The 22,352-nt window shown below is 37.4% G+C and overlaps 1 protein-coding gene across 1 annotated transcript in view; it reads right to left on the bottom strand.

The window, feature by feature from the left end:
• The window catches only part of LOC139151862 (caskin-2-like), a 133,569-nt gene that overhangs the window by 85,329 nt on the left and 25,888 nt on the right, over positions 1-22,352 (bottom strand). The window contains 1 exon segment of the mRNA XM_070724892.1: positions 9,807-9,907. Within this exon segment, the coding sequence (XP_070580993.1) occupies positions 9,807-9,907 (101 nt within the window).

The following is a 22,352-nucleotide window of genomic DNA, read 5'->3' as shown; positions in this document are numbered from 1 at the left end:
ATCTACATGGATTCTAATTGTAAACGTTTTTGGAGGAGGTTTTTGAAAGATTTGACAAAATGTTCTCCTCCCCAGAGACAAGAAATCCCACCGCTGCCACCAGTGCAGAAGTTACTTCAATTCTTAACTGCTTTTATTGAACAAAAGGAGGATGATTAGAATAGAATATAGGAATAGACTCTTCATCTATGTCAGCGGCTGTATCTGCTGTCATTTACTGTTATAGGTTGCATCTGTGAATATAGTTACGACTCCAGGGCAGTACATTTGTTTTTCATTTTCCATTCGGGAATTATTAATCAATTTTCCACTCAAGAAAAATAGCCTAGTATGTAATTACAAGTCAGCAGTTTGGAAGCCGGCCAACACACTTTATGCAACTATGGAGGGATGTTTATAAAATTAGTGACTAATTTCCGACGCTCATAAAAACATTCCTTGTGATGTCAGTCGGTTGGATGACCATCTCTTAAATAATTTTGACATAGAAAAAACAAAGTGCAACGAGCCAAGTGGTGATATTTTCAGTCTTTTAGCTCATCATGCGCTGAAAATTACATTTTCCAGAAGTATGTCTCTCTAGGCTTTGTAATGAAAGATGAAATTACCCACAAAGCCACCATAGAAAGTTCAAATTTTTATATAAAAAATAATAGACACAGATCATCGATTAAACCCTCTCAGGAAATTGAAATAAACTTGATAAAGTTATTGAAACCTATTTTTCTGTTCCAGAAATTTTATTTTGCACTTTCCACATGTTTGTCAGGTGTACATTTATTTGTTGCATTGGTGAAAATTTGTCAAGAATAAAGTTCAGTTAAGAATGCTACATTTCTAATTAGTTTTTAGGCCTTACTATCCTGTCAAGTTCATGTGTCCCCATCTGGTCAAGTTCGTTAAAACCAGTGGGGCACATCCCATACGATCCATTTAAATGAAGACTTTAGGGTTTGAATGTCTGCGAATGCATGGATGGGTGTGCGGTGTGTAGAGCTACATGTCAGGCAATACCTGGTAGAAATTTGTAAATTTATTTGACTGTTTTCTCCATGATACATATACATGTACTCTACAAAATATGGGCATCAAAATGTATTTTCTTCTTTTATTCTTTTTGACTAGGCATGCAAGCCCTAGTTTTACAGGACAGCTGTGTCATTTATCTAGGTCTCTTTCACTAGCTTCCTGTTTTTTGTGAACACAACATGTTTACTTCGAGTATTATCGGCTGAATTTCTTGGAATACTGTCAGACTTCAACCCCTTACAAGTGTTTCACCGGATCCCTGTTATCGTATAAGCATAAACTCCTCTTGATCTGTCTGCATGTACTGAGTGCGTGTAGGCCTGCATGTTTTTCGCAACAAAAGTGATCTCATTGTGGTATGTGACAGTCACTGAAGTATAATTTCTTTATGAAGTGTTTTTGGAAGCAGACAGGGTCACAGGATTGGCACTTGACCAGGTGCAACAGAAACATTAATTGGCCCCATGAGAAATTTAGAAGACAGGCTGAGAGAGGAAAAATCCCAAAGAGCTTTGTTAATGACATTAATATGATCAAAATGTTTATCAATGAGCATTATAGAATCTTTACAAAAAAATTTTGTATTTCATCATGTGAAAATAATGTGTGAGGAAGTATTTCATCATGCAAGTTTCATTTAGGTATGGATGTAGATATTCAAATAAGTACTTTCACATCTAGTATCAAAACCTTTGGTGCGAAAGCGAATATGTCATCTGAAATTGAAACTCATACTTTCACACCTAGTATCAAAACCTTTGGTGCGAAAGCGAATATGTCATCTGAAATTGAAACTCACATAAAACATTTGTCAAAATTTCCTGTATTTAGCTCTGCACACACCTACAAACACTTGACCTTGCAGAGGACCTATAACACCAAAGACATGTTACTTTAGCTGTAAGTACTTCCAACTGTGCAAGTTACCATGTATAAGTCTTACTAAATCGGGACTTTTGTCTATATCGTCTATGTCTATTATGTCAATACTAACAATATTTTTTTATTTTAGTGCTATAAAAACCTATTAACAGGATCGGCTCTGTAACTCTGAAACTACAGAATGAGTTGGCGGATGTGGGTAATGACAGATTGTGAGATAAACACATGTATTCAGCATCTCTTCTTTTGTCCAGAATTTCCAATAGATTGAATCCATCGGAAATGATGTCAACACCTCGATCAGTGTTCCTTGTAACTTTTCAGTTTCTTAATACCTCTTTGAGTCAAATCAGGATTTTATTGAAATTTCCTAGAGTCCTTTGCCCTTCCACAATGCATACAATATGTACAATTTTCTTGCGCCAAAGAGGCGGCTCTTTAGTCTGTGGTGCACCAAATTGGTGTACAGTGGATATTTATGATAATCTTTGGAAAGGAAGTGGATAACTAAATCTTCAAACACCTGAAGACTACAGGCTCAGGACATTGTGGTACTCAAGTTGAAAAAGTAAAAAAAGGCAGTTTGGTTTTAGCAACAACGACTGTAGCAAGCTAAACATGCAAATATACAAATATCAATAAAAATACCATGGTGTTACACTGGTTTAACGTATTCAGTATTAGCTTGGAGTAATGATCTGCATACATTATTAGCTGACAGAGAAGGCACATCTTTGTATCAAGAACACACTGGAATCACCAAACAGCAGATTACACAGACCAAATGGCATACTTGTATGATGGGGTTTGTGGCAAACCAAGGTGAAACGTAATCGGACTTGAATAATATATCTCAACTGTATTATTTCCGATTTGGACTAAAAGTGATAACAATTTGCACAATTGTACGCTTAGAAAGTTTAAAAGGATTTAGTAATTTTTTCTGCCTTTCATTGTCACATGGATTGACAAATCTTTGCTATGTCCAGATTCTTCCCAAAATCTCTTCCGGAAGAAATTCAATCTTCTTTTTCCTAATCTGTCATAATTAACACATGTCCCATTCAGGAATTTAACATCCAAAAGCTGAGGAACCACACCTCTCTAAGAGGTAAACAACCTGCAAAACACTCAAAAAAAGAAAAAGGAAAAAATCCACTTTTGAAAAGTGAATTAACCTATTGGATTTGCAGACAGCGTCATGCGAAACCATTGAAAGGACACAATCGGAGAAGTGTGGTGTCTGGTGCAGGATTAACAAGCAAAGAAAGCAAAGTTGTGTTGTTTTTAGACTGATCCTCATCTTTGGACAAATTCTGTTTTACTTTCCAGTCTTTCGGCATGTCACTGACACCATTATGAGTGTTGATGACAAAAACATACAACAAAACACACAAGAAGACGGTGTAGATGTTATCTCTGTAATAACAACTGCTGTACAGACGTGAAAAAAAAACTACCTTCTTGAAGTAACATTTACACCAACACCCCTAACTAAGTTACACATGCTTTCTCATACCTGGATTCCACTCTCCCCTTAAAAAAGCAAACACAATTACCGATGAGTAAATTAGATTTTCCAAGTACCAGGCTGTACTACTTGAACCAGGCATTCCTATTCAACATCCTAACAAAAACACTGGCTACAGCTTTGTCTAACTATTCTCCGCTTGAACGACAAGATTCCATCATGTCTTGCTGTAAGAGGCAACCCCCCCCCCCAACTCCTCCCAGGAAACTATAAAGTTGGAGATGTGGGAAAACAATACTGTTGACCCTCTTCCTCATTTCTGAATTCCGTCACATCAATATACCACAATGATGATGAAATCGATATATAAAATTTCATGACCGACTCCACCCATATCTGCAAACTTCACCATAACATGATTTTACATCAAATTTTTAGGAATGACAGAACCCTAAAGAATTGATGATAGAGTTATTAAAGCGTTGGGAGACTTTGAACCAGCTGTAATGTAGAAGTACTGTAATATGCACATGTTGAATGGTGGATTAACCCTCTGAACACATCACTGGGATGAAATCCTGACAGGCAATTGAGTACCCCGAAAGAGGGCCGAGCCGGTCACATGTGCTCTGCATGAGTAATCCCTTCAAATCAGTATAATTATCCAGGACTGATTCCTCAATCAAAACCAAACCACCACACGTGTTGAGTGGCCTGGGTGGAGAAACAGTCCGGGTATGGAGCCATGATGAAGTTTCATTTCCCCGTTTCTACGAATTTCCATCTGATGACTCCCTTTACCGTGAGAATTTAAATATGAGCTCTCTCATGAGTTATTAATTATCAAGAATATCTGAGTTCCAGTTTCCTTGTTCCCAAATTGAAGTTTCTTGAAAAGAGGAAATCCTAAATGCCAAAGTGAAAATGCAACGATGTTTACCTGCTCACCCCAAATTCCCGGTAAACAAGTCCACATTCACCATTGATAACAACTGATTTGGGCCAAACCATGGTGGTGAAAGGGTTATAAATATTCCCGCTTGTTTTTATTACTGAAAAGCTGTTTCAAGGATAGATGCTATATATGCACAAAATCATCATTTCTCAAGGGTTCAGCTTTCACTACTGCCAAATTAAAGTCTGCAAATGCAGCTGCTGATCTTTTAGAAGCGATACAACAAGGGATTTATTGTCGTTATATTTGCACTATTAAATCAATGCCAACGATTGACTGTATACCTGAAGGCAATTTCTAGAATGTGCAAAAGTTGCATTAACTGAACAGAAATGAGATTTAACTTCATCGCACTACAAGATTTCATAATATACATTGTGCATGTTATTGGCTTCAGAAACCGTACCCTTAAATGGTTGGACAAGCACGAGCAAATTTACATTAAAATTACTGTGGGATTAAAACAACCTGAGAGAACAGTTGCTGCAATAATATTGTATACCTTGGAAAGGTTTTAAAATGAAAAAGTTTAAGATATTACTCAACGTGGCCATCCATCATGAAATGTTAACGGTACGGTGATCATGAAATGTACAACCCCCTTTCCCTCCTCCAACCCACCACGGCCACTTCTGCGCTCAAACTTTTCCCCAGGGAATACAGAAACCATTCATTATATCCAGGGATTGACTGGGATTTGCAATTCTAAAGTCAAGATCAAAACCCCCCCTGTCAATCAAATAACACCAGTGTGTGAAACTGCACTCTCAGACTTCCAGGCTGCCTCAAGACTCCAGGACGACACACACACTGCTGAGAATGATCAGCTGGTGTGCAAGAAAGACGGATTACTCCGACTTCCCATGGGGACATGCATTCGCACTGATGAACGCTATTTTACGATATCAGGAGAGGCCCTTTGAGAAATTATTGTAACATTTGGAATATGATCAAATTGCAGATTTTTTGTACGAAATCTCTCTGGCGTATTTAAAAATCCATTTCATTAAACACCAGATTTAACACGTATACTTGCAGGTTATATGACCTACACGTCTTTTGCATACCTTAGACTATTATATTTTCTTCTTCTTTTGAATTTGACCTTACAAGATTGCTGGGATGGCAGAACTCATCAACCATTTTAAAGAGTCGGTGATGAACTCTATGTTGGTTTTTCACACTGAGAGATCACAAAGCAGAGGAATGCTGCATTTCTTTGGTAGTCATACACTGTATGGAAGCTATGTTCATTACACTTTCAAGGCAGTGATCCTTTGCCTCTTGCCTTGCGGCGCCAGGCATTCTTACACGTCCTCTGCATCTCATTCCAGTCACACATTTGCTGTCTAATCAGCTGACTTCACACAGAGAGGGGCGAATAATTCCACAAGTTACAAATTACAGCAAGTTAAAATCAGCTTATGTTCTACAAGTCAACAATCACAGACACAGGGTATGATGTACATGTAAGATGGGTGACACAAAATAGTTCACCTTTCTCCCAGTAAAAACCTTGTTAAACCTTTCCATATTCTTTCAAAATGCATTTTATGATGCTAAACAGCAGCCATTATTATTTTCAATGATTAGCAGAACAAATACGATCTGATGATTTAAAGAATCTTTTGGTATTTAGAACGTGCACTTCGTGTGAGATCTGGAATATGAGGTTTTAACCCATACATTTTGGAAAATTAATCATAAACATGGCTACAAACAACACCAAGAAAACAGAATGCCACACATGAACTTCCACCACAATTGTAAAAACTTTGTGTTAGCAACGTGATATTGACATAGACAACACGGCCAATGACATTACTCTGGGCGATGACCTTCACTTTAATTGACAGCAATCAAATTTATTTCAGCCCATGGTGTTTGGAAATACTCTGTACCACCCTATGAGGATAAGATGATTGCGGCTGAAAGGCTGAAATTGCTGTTATCTCAAGAGAGAAATTCTTCAGCATCTACTCCTCCTACGTTGGCTGATTAAAGGGTTCCTGCAGCATAGCAGCCCTTTGAAGGTTTCACATCATAAATTGATATCAAATAACTCCAGCCAGGATTAGGAATTCTTTTTCACCGAGAGGAACGAACTTGTAAAGATACTCTCTCTTGGTTAAGCCAACCAGAGACATTCCTTTGAACATTGGTTGCATTGCTCTAGTTTTTGAGACAACTGAATTGACATACACTATTTTCTTTATGAAACGCCATATTTACAGCCTCAGAAAAGATTTATAAGGGTATTGAAACCGACAGAGTTGAATACAACGGCTCAAACGGAAGCCCTGGTTTGAAAGTTTTCTGTAATAAATAGGCCTGTACCTAAACAATGTACTGTACTCTGCTTCATGGATCCTTGAACACAAACTACATAAATATTTGTGTAATACAGTTGATTATGGTGACCTGGTAATGTTTGCTCAAATTTCACAAACAACAAATAATTCATTGTTTCTGGCTCTTAAATGCTTAATAACTGGAGAAAGTACAAGGCATGGAATTTCAAAACTTCAGGCATTGCTATACCTTGGTTGCGAAACGCTCAAATGACGTGAAAACTTCATTCTCTATGACAACACTGCATTATGGGACACCCAATGCTTTTACCTGCTGGAGACTTTTCAAATGGTCCAATGCAGCAAACAGTTTGCCACTTAATCAAAAGTCGGAATAAATTAGGTCCAGTTAATCATGGATTTCCGCAAAGATAATACATCAATAATGGAAGTTCATCACCTTGTCTATTTCACACACCTGTTCTCAAGATACATGCCTTGCTAAATTTCAATTATTTGAGGCCCAGACTTGGGAAAGCAACATGAGAACTACTGGCAGAAATCTTACTGAAGGTGAGACACGGAGTCATCCAGAATATGATTTCTGACTTCTCTTGTAAGCCTACGCAGCGTGTTCCTTTCTAATCACTGTGTTTTGCTTAGTTTTTAAGCAGAAAATAGCTGGGCTGACCTTTGCCCTCTGGAAATCCTCCTGCCAAACGAAGCTGAAAGCTCTCTGAAGAATGTTAAACACCACAAGCCTAGGTTGGAATTTGTTGAAAAATCCACATGGTCAATCCTGACCAATTATATTAACATATTGGTGCAATCTTGTACGTAACATCTTTCTCAGAGGTGGATCACCAGACGTCTCGTTGAAATAAAGTGGATTTGAGATGCTTGGGAGAGTTGAATGTGTAGTCATTCTAACACTCAGAAAGCTTTTAAACTAGTTATTTTAGGCATTGATACTAGTCTCAATGTGCAAGAATAAGTGCATAGATGCTGCCACGAATTAATAAATTGGTGTATTCACTTGTTATACTGCACACAAAATGAAACTCTTCAAATTCTTGTTTGCTCAGATTCTGGAACATGGGTATACATGTTTATGATTCAGGAAAAAGGTATCATTCAGCTACCCTCTCACATTTCTTAGTTGCTTTAATCTGGGAAACCTCCATTACAGAACACATTAAGTTTTACTAGGTGGTTGGCCACAGCAGTAACACTGCCTTGGAGTATTGCAAAAAGTGCAGTGATAGTTGTAAAGTGACTGACATTGAATCCTCAAAGCCATGTCATAGGTCAATGACACTATACTGTATTACTGGTACCTGGGATCTAGCAACCCACTCTCCTGGCAGTGAAAAAATCTGGGGAATAGGGCACACGGGATGTACATAGTCTGTTCCATGAGGAAGAGAAAATATCCTGCACAGCAATTCAGTAATTTATTATTTAAATGTTAGATGATGTCAGAATCAAAACAAAAAAAATGTGTAATTTTTTTACACTCTCAAAGAACAGCTGCTTGATGAGGGATGAGGATGTGAGAGTGCAAGGCAATAATTTACTGTCAAATAATAAACCATAATGAAACACATCCTGGACAAATGGCTGCCCTGAGATAAGAAATTTATCGGCTTAATACTCCTCACAATGAATTCATCTGGCTTCCTTTGGAAAAGTACAAATCTCTAAAATGAACACAACATCCTCTGCTCCATCATAGACTCCAGGGGAGGACAGAGGCAAAGGTTAAATGAGAGCACCACAAAGGGCTACAATACTTTGAATGAAATGATCCTTTCCTAGTTAACCCTTTGAGTGCCAAAGTCGATTTTTGGTGCCTGTATACAATATACGCCATCAATTTCTTTTAGTTGTACACAATTTTTTTCAGATTTTTCCCAAAATTTTGGTCAAAAAGTATAGTTCATGAAAATTTATGTCCATTTAGTTCAAATTCATGGAAAAAATAACAGAAAAATTCATAAAAGTTAGTAAAATGTTGCCCTGATATTTTTTGGGGAAAATTACAGTGCTCAAAGGGTTACGTTGGCCAAAATATATGGCACAACAGATCAGTAACTAAGTGACCTTGGATTGTTAGAATTTGGATTTAACAATGTCAAAATGTGGCATTGTATCTGGTACTGTCTTTACCAAGGCTTTCGGGGCAAGGGCAAAAGTTGATCTTTGCATTTTTTGGAAAAAATTAACAACTAACAGCTGCAGGTTTCAGTATTTTTCTAAATACATTTTACTGTGAAGTGGCAAGCTGATATGCCAGTGTCATGAATGAAGGACCTGGGCTGTTGTTCACTTTGCAAATTTCCAATGCGGCTTCATTGGACAGCTGTTCACTATCATGACTTGGGACTGTCTTGGGAGGGGGTAAACCACACTATAGCTCATCAGCACTATCTCTTACAACCACATGTTCTCTCACACAAAGACTGAATTTGCAGCTGAGTGTGCTCTCACACAATGGCTTCGGATACGCCTCCACTAAAGCATCTCTAAAAGTCACGGTACATGTGGGAATTTTTCCATCATGGTATATTATACATTGTAGGAAAAACAATTCATTAAAAGTCCATGGATTTCAATATTCAGGTTTCCCTATAATATTCTGATCTCCCTTTTCTTACTGTTAATTTCCTGTCTGTTTAATTGATGTACCGAGAGCATAGTGTAAGTATAGCGTCTTCATTGGTAGCAAACTGAACCATAAAGAATCCTTTTCCTACCAAGGGATTACAATTTACAAATACCGGATTGAATCAGGTTGAAATTATGCTCACCTTTTGACAAACTTGCAATCCAAGCTATCTCCCACTAATTCTGTATGATTTGATATTGTCAATGTCCATTAATAGTCGTAATAATGTATATGAAGACAAGTAAAGATACCCTTCTGCTAAGACTGGACAAAAACTGGGGCAACGCTGAACAATTTTACAAATCAATACAATACTAGGGGATTCAGCTGCTTTAAGAAGCTATAGCAGGGCCCCCTAAGAAAACTTGATTGTTTACAAAAGGAAAATGGGTGTTCTTCAGGTGTACTACATTTTGACCTCTGAACAGGGACTTAGGCTGTATATATTACTCATATGTAACCTGCAATAATCGTGAAATTTTGCTGTTTTATGAAATATAATGACAGTACCTCTGTTGTCTTTGAGGTCGACTGGCATCAGGTGACCTTCAAGCAGTGTTGATAGAATTTCACAGTTTCCATTGAGAGCTGCATGGTGTAAAGCTGAGAATCTGTAGGATTGAAAAACACAGAGAAATCAAACACATTAGCTATTAAATCAACTTAATCACAGCAAAAGTTTAGAGAGTATTAAAAGATGCAGCTATAAAAAGATATGAATCAATGGTAAATTTCATCTACATGGAGTATGAAATTTCTGTTCCACATATCATCCATGGTGTACATTGGACTCATGAGATATCAGAAAGCTACTCTCTCTTGGGGTTCAAACTTGATCCAAAACATTCATACAGAGAGAATATGACAAATGATGGTTATCTTGTGAGCAAAACAGCTAATGAAAGGATTCACAGAGTCCTTGATAAACATCTAATGTTGCTGACTGGTACTTGAGAACATGATGAAGAACAACATTTGCTGCCGTAACAAAATCTTGTTACGTTGAAAACATGACACCAAGATGAATTCTTCCATTGACAATGGTTAATAGTAAATACTCTACTTGTCAGTCATTATGACGACTTGGACATGCTAGTTAAGTATCTCCCAAATGCTGAACGATGCAGATGTTGTCGCCGTAGTTACGCACGATGTCTCCAAATTGAGCAGTAACTCTGTAGTTTGGATGTGCTCAGCATACGTCTTGGTGTTTTGACCTATTTACCTCTTAAATACACTAATGGTCCAATGATTGATTCTGTTGTTTTGCTTTTAATCTTACTAAAAAATTATGCAGGGTTGAAAGTTCACAAACACACTCCTATAAAAGTTGAGTCTCGAGGGTTGTGTTGAGACGTTTTGAGATTGGGACACAAATGAATTAAGATAAGTAACGTTTTGTACTTGTTTGTTTCTGATAACCCTTGCACACAAACAGATCCCGTCCCACCAGACGTCCCAGTCTGTTTACCGCCAATAAAGCTGGCTACAAAGATCCTGCACGCCTGAACCACACCCTTTCATTCAAGAATTCCTCAAGAGCCTATCAATCCAGCATTTTCTTCCCTCCTCATTCCGTACATACTAACCCCCGGTTGCCCGGGAAACTCGGCTCCCCGGGATGTTTATTTTCGATCAACACCAACACAAGCAACAGCAAGACAAACAACATGCCCCTGTACATTACACCAAAGTACCCCCATTCACTGTAAAGACAACTCAGTCAAAATAGCTACTCTGTTGTGACTTTGCCCCGACACAATAAATCTGAAATCAAATCACACGCCTCTTTGGACCTCTTAAGCCACAGGGTCACATGTTAATTTTCTTCTTCCAGGTAAGCGCGGTGGCATACTTATGCTTTTGTTTTTCAAAGATCAGGCAGCACTTTGTCAGGGGAGAAATTGAAGCGTACTCAACATGCCTCTGGAGAAACGTGATAAAAAAAACAACTGGCAGTTTATCAGTAGGCTCTATAGGTTCCAAATAAACAGGGCTCAATTGACGTGTGATGCTGGGATTGAGTTAATGGCTGTGTTGGGACAGAGAGGGCAGGAAGAATGTGTGCGTGACCCACTCAGCGGGTCCTGATCTTCGGTCAATGGGACTGGCAGATACTGATAACCGAGTCCAAATACAACACGCAGAGGGTACCCAGGGAATTGGATACCTACTGTATTACGTTTCCTCAGCTGCTTGCTATCCCCTCGAAAAAACGCGACAATTATGAAACATGACGCGCAGGGCTGAAAGTTCCTCCTTTCACCTACATGCTGTGGTAAATGTTCACACTACAAATACAACCTAATAGGTCAGTGTTTCCCCCAGCCTTACCATCCCTGCGGAGCCAATACAATTGCTCTGTCTCTTATTTGCTGGAACCACAGAAAATTTGGTGATAATTTGGTTCAATCTGAAAAAGTACAGGGCATGGTTGTGAGTAACCTTTGAATATCCAGACTGAAATAGATAACAAGTCTACATATCCATACACTGCAACAGTTTATTTCACTATGTTACTGGCCAAGCTCATTTCTCAAAATCTATTTGATGCCATATGTAGTCTGTTCCAATCCTAGATGATACCTTTCATCAGTCCCTACTTTTTGAAATACCAATAACTTTACAGTTCAATTGGTATGAACTCATACTAGTATTCTATTTAGGTACAGCGCCTATACAGTAACATTCAACTCATCAAAAAGGGGATTAGTCTGAAATTTTACTGCTGCCACAAAGAAGAAGACATAATTCTCAGAGCACCACCAAGTCCACCAACAAATAAAAGATGGTGGACTCCCTGTGGGCACGGTGAGAATTTACATCATAAAGTCGTGACCCCTCTTTCAAGTGATTTTGTAGACAAATAAGACTGTTACAAGGAACAATGAAAACACAGCAAGACATTGGGAATTCACTCTTCTTTGCATCATCCGTCAAAATAGATTTCTGATTTCACTGCTGCGTGGGTATGTATGGAAGATTTGCCAATGTCCTGATGGACAGGAATGACAACACTGTGATGTAGCCTGACAAGTCAGTTTGCCAATCAATAGGTCTGGCAGCCAGTATAGAAGTCAATGAGTCATATACAGTAGCAAACACTGCACTTTAGACCAACACTACAACCAGGTCAGGGCTTTTTATAGACTTTCAAAGATAATTGGGCTCCAATTAGCTCCAATTAGCAGGTGATTAAGTGTCATCAATTGGAACAATAGGATGTCATGGACAGTGGGCCATAAAACCCAATGCAATTGTTTAACTACTCATTAGGAGTTCATTAGTAGTGTCAATACACAAATAAGGAAATACAAGCCTGAGACAAAAACTATCTGTGCGCACACTGTGGATGTCAAGTGGCTGCTTCCTGTGTCTGTAGGCGGTATGATCCATCAGATGAGAACGAGAGTAAAGTACAGAATGCCCGCTCATCTGACCATGTTGCCCTTTGAGAATGAAATACTCACAGCGTAATGTGAAATGTGGACTAAATGTTGTTTTGTCTTTCAACCTTTCCACCCTATTTAAGATACCCTGCCTCATTGAAAACAATCGGGTTCAACCAAAGTGTAGCAGAAATGGGTTGAAAAATCTGTTTGAAGCCACGGGCCACCAATGAAAGTGATGGAACTCTCGCCTACATTTCATTAAACAGGGCAATTAGATGAGACTATTAGCATTTTAAAAATATTTGTGTCCAATTCCTTCATCAATGGTTAACAATCAAACATGAACAATCAAAGTACAAAGTTTACCTGAAAACATTACTATCTGATAAAGGTGTCAACATTTGAATGGTTTCAAAGCCTGTTCTTGAACTATTTTTATAACTTCATATCTGACAAAGCCAAAGTTTGGTATCTCTGTCAGAAATCATGGTTTAGATGGCAGGATTTCAAGATCTGCAGAACTTTAGATAAAATCAACTCTCAAGGATGAGTACAATTTATTTTAATCTATTACTGGTCATTTTTTTCCCCCAATTCATCTCATTGTAGTGGTAAGTCTTATTGCGTTGGAATGAGATCCGGAAATGCTGTCATCTATGACAGCAACTTGAAAAACACCCACAATTCACTGCTCAACAACAAACACAAATGGTGTGTGCCTGATATGTTGAGCAAAAAAGGAAAGAATCAGAGATTTTCTAACGACAGGTCACATTTACATTCACATGTTTATCTACTCATTACATTCAAAGGGTTATAGAAACAGTGTGAAGCATTTCCGTAATCATTAAAACTCAATAAATAAATCTGATTGAAAATATCCGAAACATCAGATGATGCTGAGCTAATTTCCTGTCCATGGTGGAATGCACATAATGACAAACTCAGATCTCGCATACAGGCTACTGTACATGTAATTCAGTCTGAGCTCAGATCCACAGTTGTCTTCTAGTAAAAGCCAGTTTTAGCCGAGATGTCATCTTCTATAGCTCTGAGCAAAGCTGGCACGGAGCGGGTGAGAGGAAACGCTGGAGCCTACACACTTGCTGCTGTACACATACATCAGGGAAACTGTCAGACCTCGTAGAAACACGGAATGAACCCAATTTAGTATAGCACTGTAAAGGTCAACGCTTGGGGAGAAATTCTGATATTGAGTGCTGTATTTCATGAACCGATCACTCCAAGGCATGAGGGAACACGATAACATTTTTAAGCAATTTTCTGAAATGACATCAAGGTCCAGTGTTTCCATTTCTCCATTTATGGCTTGACAGTTTCGAAACCCATCAATTAGAGACTATTTAATAAATTTAAATCATTACATACAAATTTGATTAAAAGGGAAAGCTCCACACGGTTTCCTTGTGAAAAGCAGTGAGGTATATGAGGCGAAAAATCTCTGTCGGCAAACGCTCCAAGTTGTGCTGTTATAAACTGATAGTCCCGTGAAACACATGAATGTGCAATATTTTTCCTAACAATAATTGTTAGTTTATAAACCACTACTGGTTTTGCAAAACTTATTTTTATCCATCTCGTTGCCATAGTGATGAAGTGATAACGACTCCACATCTTCAGAGCAAACAAGCCACGCTTCACAGATCTCAATGTCACAGATCCAAACCTTTATGGCTGTACGCACATTACATAACACTATTCAACCAGTGCCATCTCTTTAATGCTCTTTGGTAAGGCCTTCCGACAATGACCACAATTAAAGTTAACGGGCTCCAAAGAGAAACTGGCAAAGCTGTCTGTGAAAGTGGAGCAAGCGAGACAACCATTGCATCAGAGCACTTCTCCCACACAATGGTCCATTACAATGTAACTGAAAAGCGCCTCTGTGGGTGTTCCAAGCTGCCCACGCCGTCACAGCACCAAAACAAACCTTAGAAATACCTCCTCTTTATCCCTCTCAGACATTTTCCCATCACCTTGAAGTTACACACCAATGCCGGGGGGGGGGGGGGGGGGGGGGAAGGGGGGGAGGAGTCAATCCACAGAAAATTCTGTGTGAAACGTAAATTAACTAAGCAGAATTGTGAAAAAACAGATTCAGAGAATGTCATGAATTGCATAAAGTGCTGATGGTTATTGGGTGACATTCTCAATTAAAAGTGAGCTACATGTACAGCCAGTACCAGCATAAAAACATAACAAGTATTTCTTTATTTGCATGAACCAAAATAAATGACTTCTAGCAAAATAGATATGATCCTGATAAAAACTTGCATATATAGATACACTTGATGGACAGTAAACATGACAACATAGTTGCCATGGTGACAGCATAGTTTCCATGGTGACAAACACTAACCACATCTACATATTTTCTAAGGTTCATACTGTATTAGATATCACTATAAAACTTTTGATGCAAATAAAATTCTGTTGACCCAATGTTTCTACGCAATATCATAACTCCAACTGAATTTCAACACCGTACCACTGGATCTGCTATTACTATTTGACAATTAGACCTCACATGGTGTGTGTTTTGTCATTCAAGAGGTTGTGGGCCATGTAGTACACACAGTTACCGGGTATTATTCTATTGGACAACAAAGCTGCACAACAAGAATTCAAACAGAGAATTTGACAATATGCAGTCAGACTACTGGATCTACACTACAGAAAAAAATGTTAAAAAACACATACATTTCTTTTTCTCAAACATCAGGAATTGGGCTCTGCAGCTATAAGAACTAGTTTGTTAATGTCAGACAGAAATACATGGAACAGCAAAGTTTGATTATATGGAACCAAAGGATGCCTTCAACATAACACTCTCAATTTCATCGTAACATTGTGTCAATTACTCCACAAATTTAAATGTGACCATGACTACGACATGATCTATGAAAACTTGTATCTAACTCAGGTCAAAGCTTGGTCAGTTGAAATAAGCAAATCTACATCTGCATCATCATGTCTGAAAGCCATTTATGAATGAAACGCCGACTCAAATGTTCAAAGAAGCATATAAAACACCAATAGCTCTATGCAAAAAATCTTTAGACAAACACACAAAGGAGGTTAGGTCATACAAGCACAATAGAGTATGCATATAGCTACTAATGGGTTATCCTGTACCACTTTTTTTCTTCTTCTCACACAATTTGTTCCTTGCATGCAATGCTTTATGTGAATTTATCATGAAAAAAAGATAAATATTTACTCTTAGCATCAACCAAGTCTCTATTAAATAAGTAAATTACATTAATGTAGTGCAATTCAAATGCTGTGTAAAGGGTTACTTTTGTGCCGACTTTTATAAATTGAGATTTTTCAGAAAGTCACCTTTTTCACCATACACATTCTTCAAAGCAAACTGTGATTGAAATCTTTGAGGAACGGTACATGCAACTCCTATTATATCAGGGGGGGTGCTCCCTCAGATTATGGTGGTAGGGGAGGCCAAAACAGAGATGTGGAAATTTGTCCCCTTCACACAGGACGGGCAGATAATCAAACTGGTAAGAGCAAGCATTATAAACTTTACTGTTGGAGAACGCAGAAACAAACATTAAATTAATTTCAACTGACACCTTTTTTTTTCAAGTTTTTTTTATTATTCCCCCTTTACCTCTAATGGTACATCCCTCATCGAGAATTTTATGCAAAAGGTTTCCATCTCAGCTTAAATGATTTATTCAAAGGTGATAAGAAACAAGGTGCAGCCACCCTGGCTGCTCTATCATTTAACATCTATTTTAATCTTTCTCCCTGTGTCCATGATGTCAGTAAGAAACAACCCTGTTGCCATGGCAATATCTTATCAATTTCTTTGTGGGTTGTTGATTTTGGCCTTTGCATGTTCATCTTATCCATCAAAAAACACGGAGCCAGCCAGCCAGTCTTTATTCCCCAATAGCATTTTTTCTTCCCCCTTTTTAAACTCTTTCTCATTCTCTCCTGGAGATTACGGTATATCACACAGGAATCAATAGTTTCACACTCTACACTTTTCGCAGACTGGAGTGGATCACACTGAGATCTGAATACAAATTGTTCTTGTCCATCTTCCTGTTTGCAGTAGCCCTTTGAGGAGTCCATTGCAATACTGTGCCTTGGTGGTAATCTATTTTGAGAATCACAGAATGGATACTCGGCTCCACTCTACTCCTCAATGTGATATTTGCCGACAAAATCCCTTCGGCTTTACTTTGTCGCCAGTATTTACATCACTAGCCTGTTTGCTATGGACTGAGTACCTTCTCATTCTGTGCACGCTGAATGTTTGCAAATTGAAGAAAGACGAACTTCCCAGTGATGAAGAAAATCAAATTTAAAAAATTTTGTACTAAAGGAGGCAACATTGAAGTTACATGTACATTTTGAATTGAAAAATGAAAGTAAAAAGTTCCAGCAATATTTGCAAAGTATAAAATTTCACAGTGTGAACATCTCAGCAAAATATTACAGAAATACTGCTGGGACAACACAATTTACTGCTTTACCTTACAGAGGCAGGTTTTTTATCAGCTTTATCTAAAGGAAAATTCAGTAACTGTGCACAACTTTCATCAGAGATCAAAGGACTAAAATCACATAAACAGTCAATGTCAACAACCGCTAATGCAACTTGCAAGGACCAGGGACTGCTTATTGCCCCTTTAACTTTGCAAATAAGACTATGCTGGCCTTCAAAGCATAGTACACCTTTCTTCACACACAGCTCTTCCTAGGCAAGGAGTACTTGTCACTCAGTAGTCAATTTTGTTAACAGTAATGCACACTTGTATTTAGCTTTTTTACACAAATGGGAAATCTGCCTTGCTAATCTATTAGCCATCTACTGATTACTGCACAGTGGGTTGTTTTTGCCTCTGGCTTCAGATTCTGTCCATTCAACAACCACTTCTTATCCCTCCACCCTAAAATTTAAAATCTGCTGTTTCCAATTTCCTACAAAGAGTTGCACTTACCCATGATAAGTACGAAAAATCTAAAGGCATTTAATTTTGCACGGGTGTTTGACAGCTTGCGCATTGTTTCGCTGCTTGATAGTCAATGCTTGGATTTTTCATTAGGCACGGCTAAAATCACTCACCATGACTTTTAAGCATGCTTTCACAATGTCATATCCTTCAATACCACAATGAGATCAGATTGCACGGTAATGCTTACAGCATTGTCAAACCAGTCGTAACACCGATAAATCAAGCAATTTACCAACAAAGAAACAATCCTCACATATTCAAATATAACTGACAAGTACCTTTGCTGCAATTCATGCCACCAATGCTGGTTTTTTATCCACTTAAATCTATTCTAGGAGTCATTCATTGCCATTGTTCTTTTCTTTTTATCCCTGTTTTTCTTTCTGAATAGAAGTATTGGCCCGAGATATCACCTTGTGTACTTTTGAAAGTCACACTTGAATTAACTACTTGGTAGCAAATCTGAACAGATTACGGTATATCCACACAAAAGACAACTTCTTAACATGTACATCTACATACTTGTGCCTAAAAAACTGAAAAAAACAACCTACAACAGTTTCTTCAATTATTCAACATTTTTCTATTGATTTATTAAATTGTACACACTATCATAGACCTCGGAGAGAGCGCTCTGGGGTATATGACTATATAATACTTCTTGCTTCTTTTCCAAACATTGAAAAGTTTCCCTCTCTTACTTGTATTATTTCTTACATTGTAAACTACAGTAGAATCTACATTATCCCAGTGTATTTTCATAGCTGATTGTGATTATGTACACTGGCAGCTCTTTCAAAACTAGCATACCTTACCAGTAGATCTATATGTGGAGATGTGACTGTTTCACACAATGTGCATGTGCACTGAACTATTCACCTTGATATTACCACTATAAAGTTAGTAAGTAGAATTTTGGTTTGTGATTCCCGGCGAAGTGGGGAGAATGTAGACTGCCGACTGAAGCTTCACCATGGCGACATGGTAATTAAAGAGACCATACAAACCTTTTTAACTTCAATTTATTATGCGAGATCACTTAATAAGATAAAGCTATTAATTGAGGGATGTATTAGCATTCTTATTGATTTTTACACAGATTCAATTACATCACCTGCTACATCTGCCTAATTACTTGAGTGAAACCGATTAGGCAACCTTTATGTACCATCAAGACGTCTTGCTTATTCAGAAGGCATTAAGAAATCAATGGGTTAAAATTTTTTAGCCACATTGGTTGCATACACACTTGAACAGTGGACAAGATGGCCACTATGAGGTCCCATTTTAAGGGCTATGTATGTCTGTCTGTCTGTCTATATGTATATACATGTATATATATATGTACGTACGTACATGTACGTACATATGTTTGTATGTATGTACGTATGTATGTATGTACGTATGATGTATGTATGTATGTATGTATGTATGTATGTATGTATGTATGTGTGTACCTAGGTACTTATGTACATATGTCTCTATGTCCGTATGCGTATGTAATTATGTATGTACGTATATAAGTATGTATAAATGTATGCAAAGACACATAATGTACATGCATACACACTTTACTATAAGATGCATGTTTGTGTAGAGTCAGTATTGTGTAAATACATATATTGCTTTGTACATCTGTGATATATGGGAACTGCCTTGTTTCTGGAAAATTCACACTTAAGCGGTCACAATCACAAGATTCTGTTCAAGGGACTGGCAAAGAAAATCCACTTCATCTTCGATAAAGCAGGTGTATAAATAGTTGCTGTTGAGAGCTTGGGATTTGATTGCCTAGTACTATGCATAAACGTAGAGAATTGCTCATGACAGGAGGATCTACTTCATGTTAGATGTACATGTACAGGTAATTTGTTAACAGTATAATTAGGCCACTGCATCTTGTTTGACTGGAGTGTTTAAATTTACAGTGTAACTGTGGGGTGTTTGAATTAACAGTGGTGACACGATCTACTTTGATATGTTTATGTTGGACCTGTGATTGTTTAGCTTCGATACCACGATCTGGTCCTCTCTTTTTTTAAGGCAAGCGGTCTGGGGAATGTGATACACATTTTGTCACTCTTTGAATCAAGACTTCAGATTTTAACAATAATAAGGTATTGGTGATAATGCAATCCAACAACACTGGGATATGTGATATAAATAATGTCATGACACATTTACATCTAAAATTTTGTACCTTTCTCCATGTTCTTATATTACTTTGGAAAGCAGACAACCTTGATTATTTGATGGCATAGGCTGAAACTAAATTAAATGTCATTTATTTACATGATGTACAAGTCTGTCTGGTTCAAGTAACTGAAATGGGCAGCTCCTGTATTCCGAGGTATTTTTTTCAACATTCTGGGAAGTGATTTTGATGGACACTGCAATGTACATTTTTGGCACATTTGGTGCTGGAGAATTACCTGAAATCACTTATGTTTGTCTGTGCTGATACGTGGAAATTTCAATCTGCACTGCATATTTGCGCTAAAATTTTCCTACCAGCATGAACATAGTTGATTATCACTTTTCATGTTGTTGACTGCTGCTGACTCCTGATAAATTTGTAGAATTAAATTGACTTGCTCCTTTTCGCATTACCTTGTGCACTGAACTAAAATCATCAAAATTACAAAATCATGCCACAATATCTTTGGCAATATTGTAAGCAACTGCTCTATGGATGATAGTCTGGTCTCGGCTTTGTATATTCAATAACTTGTTTGTGCATGACAACTGCTGGTCAGCAAATGTTAACTGATGACTGTTCCGTGTCAAATGAAAAATGCCATAGCTTCAAGGTTGATAGGCCAGGGACTGTTTGGTAAACACTTTCTCCCAAAAAATGCAAAGTTTTCAAATACTGTAAACATACACATAGCTGGTTGAAATACATAAACTGTCAGAAATTACATACATGAACACACATACCAAGAGACATAAAAGGCAAGAAAAAGTTTTGGTATTTTTCTGTTTACGTCTCTGACACAAGAAATTTTCAAACTCTTGACTTTTTCCTTTCAGTACGCAAGGTGATGTCAGGTTCATTGCTGCAGGAAATTCTATATCTGACTGAGGTCATCCTTCATCTTGTTTGTATAACGGAAGTGTTTTCCTGGATGTAGCCTTGGAAAGTTTGATCCCATAAACCACGCCAGACCCCTGAAGGATGCTGACAAGATACATGTACATTGATTGCTAAAAAATCCACATCGTGGGGTCTTGCATGATAAAGGTTTTGCTGTAAACCGATCAGTCTATTCAATATAGGAATTCAAAACTTTAATTTGAAAGATAGTTTTCAAAAATATTGTACAAAGTGTGCGATTCTATCAACTTTGCATGCACATCACAGCTGAAAACCTAATGGCCAATTCCAAACGTCCCTTTCATAAAATTCACGACGTACAAGAGGTTTAAGACCCAATTACCATATTTATTCCTGACATTAAAATGGAAACATTGGCCAGGAGTTTGATTTTGACAAGTATCTAATTCACGTCTGTTGAACTTTGTAACCGTCACCACTGGCTCCAACTGCTGTTTCACATTCTACTCACAGGATTCCTTGACTAGATTGATGTCTATGTACACAGCACCGATAAACAAGGTTAAAAAAGCTTTGGGGAGGAGGTCTCTCATGCTTTTCACTCAACATCTCTGATGTAATTGATGAGGACAAGTGTCAAAATGGCATTTTTGCCACCTCAACACGGCTTTGTTGGAATGGAAGCAGGTTATCCACATCCTCAGGACAAAATCAGCAAAGTGGTTGAATTGATATGTAATCATCACTATTATCTCCTACATGTATCACAATTGAAATCTCTTCCCTTATATACTGCCAGCCATTCCTTGTATTAAAACGTACATAAAATGGGAGGGGGATCAACATCTTCTGTACTAACTTTGAATTCATCAATAATATCTTTTTATGCCAACAATGGATTATATATTATGAATAATCAAACAGAATCTTAGTTTTTTTGTCAAATTTTGCTCTGTTTAACAAATGTCCTTGTATATAAAAAATTAATTAAGAAGAAATATGTATATATATACACACACACACACACACACACACATACAAACAAACACACACACACACATATATATATATATTATAATATATATATATATATATATATATATATATATATATATATATATATATATATAATATATATATATATATATATATATATATATATATATATATATATATACTTCTCAGGCATTCATTCCCACATCACTGCTGCTGGTAATTATCAAGATATTTGTTTGAGTTGAAAGGTGTCAGAACAAATTTGTGTCAAAAATACACAGAGGCAGTGTGAATATTTTTGTCAAAACATGATCACATGATGTAATTACTGTATAGAACATACTTGAAACTTAGGCACAGAGTGAATTTTCCTGCATGTAAGAAATATTTTGGAAAGTTGGTCACCTTAAGATTCCAGTAATACACTACACATGATGTCTTTCAAAATGTTAAAGAAATATTAGCATAAATATATTTCTGTATTTGCATACCTATTCACAGATGTTACCACCTTGGAATTATTTTTAACCCTTATGATCTGATTAAAAAGAGCACATGTTGTATAACTGACAATTTGGATTTGGGGTTTGTTGAGTTTCTGAAC

Source organism: Ptychodera flava, chromosome 15 (genome assembly GCF_041260155.1).
Source record: "Ptychodera flava strain L36383 chromosome 15, AS_Pfla_20210202, whole genome shotgun sequence".
Taxonomy (NCBI): Eukaryota; Metazoa; Hemichordata; class Enteropneusta; family Ptychoderidae; genus Ptychodera; species Ptychodera flava.
This window is presented reverse-complemented; position numbering and strand designations above follow the sequence as displayed.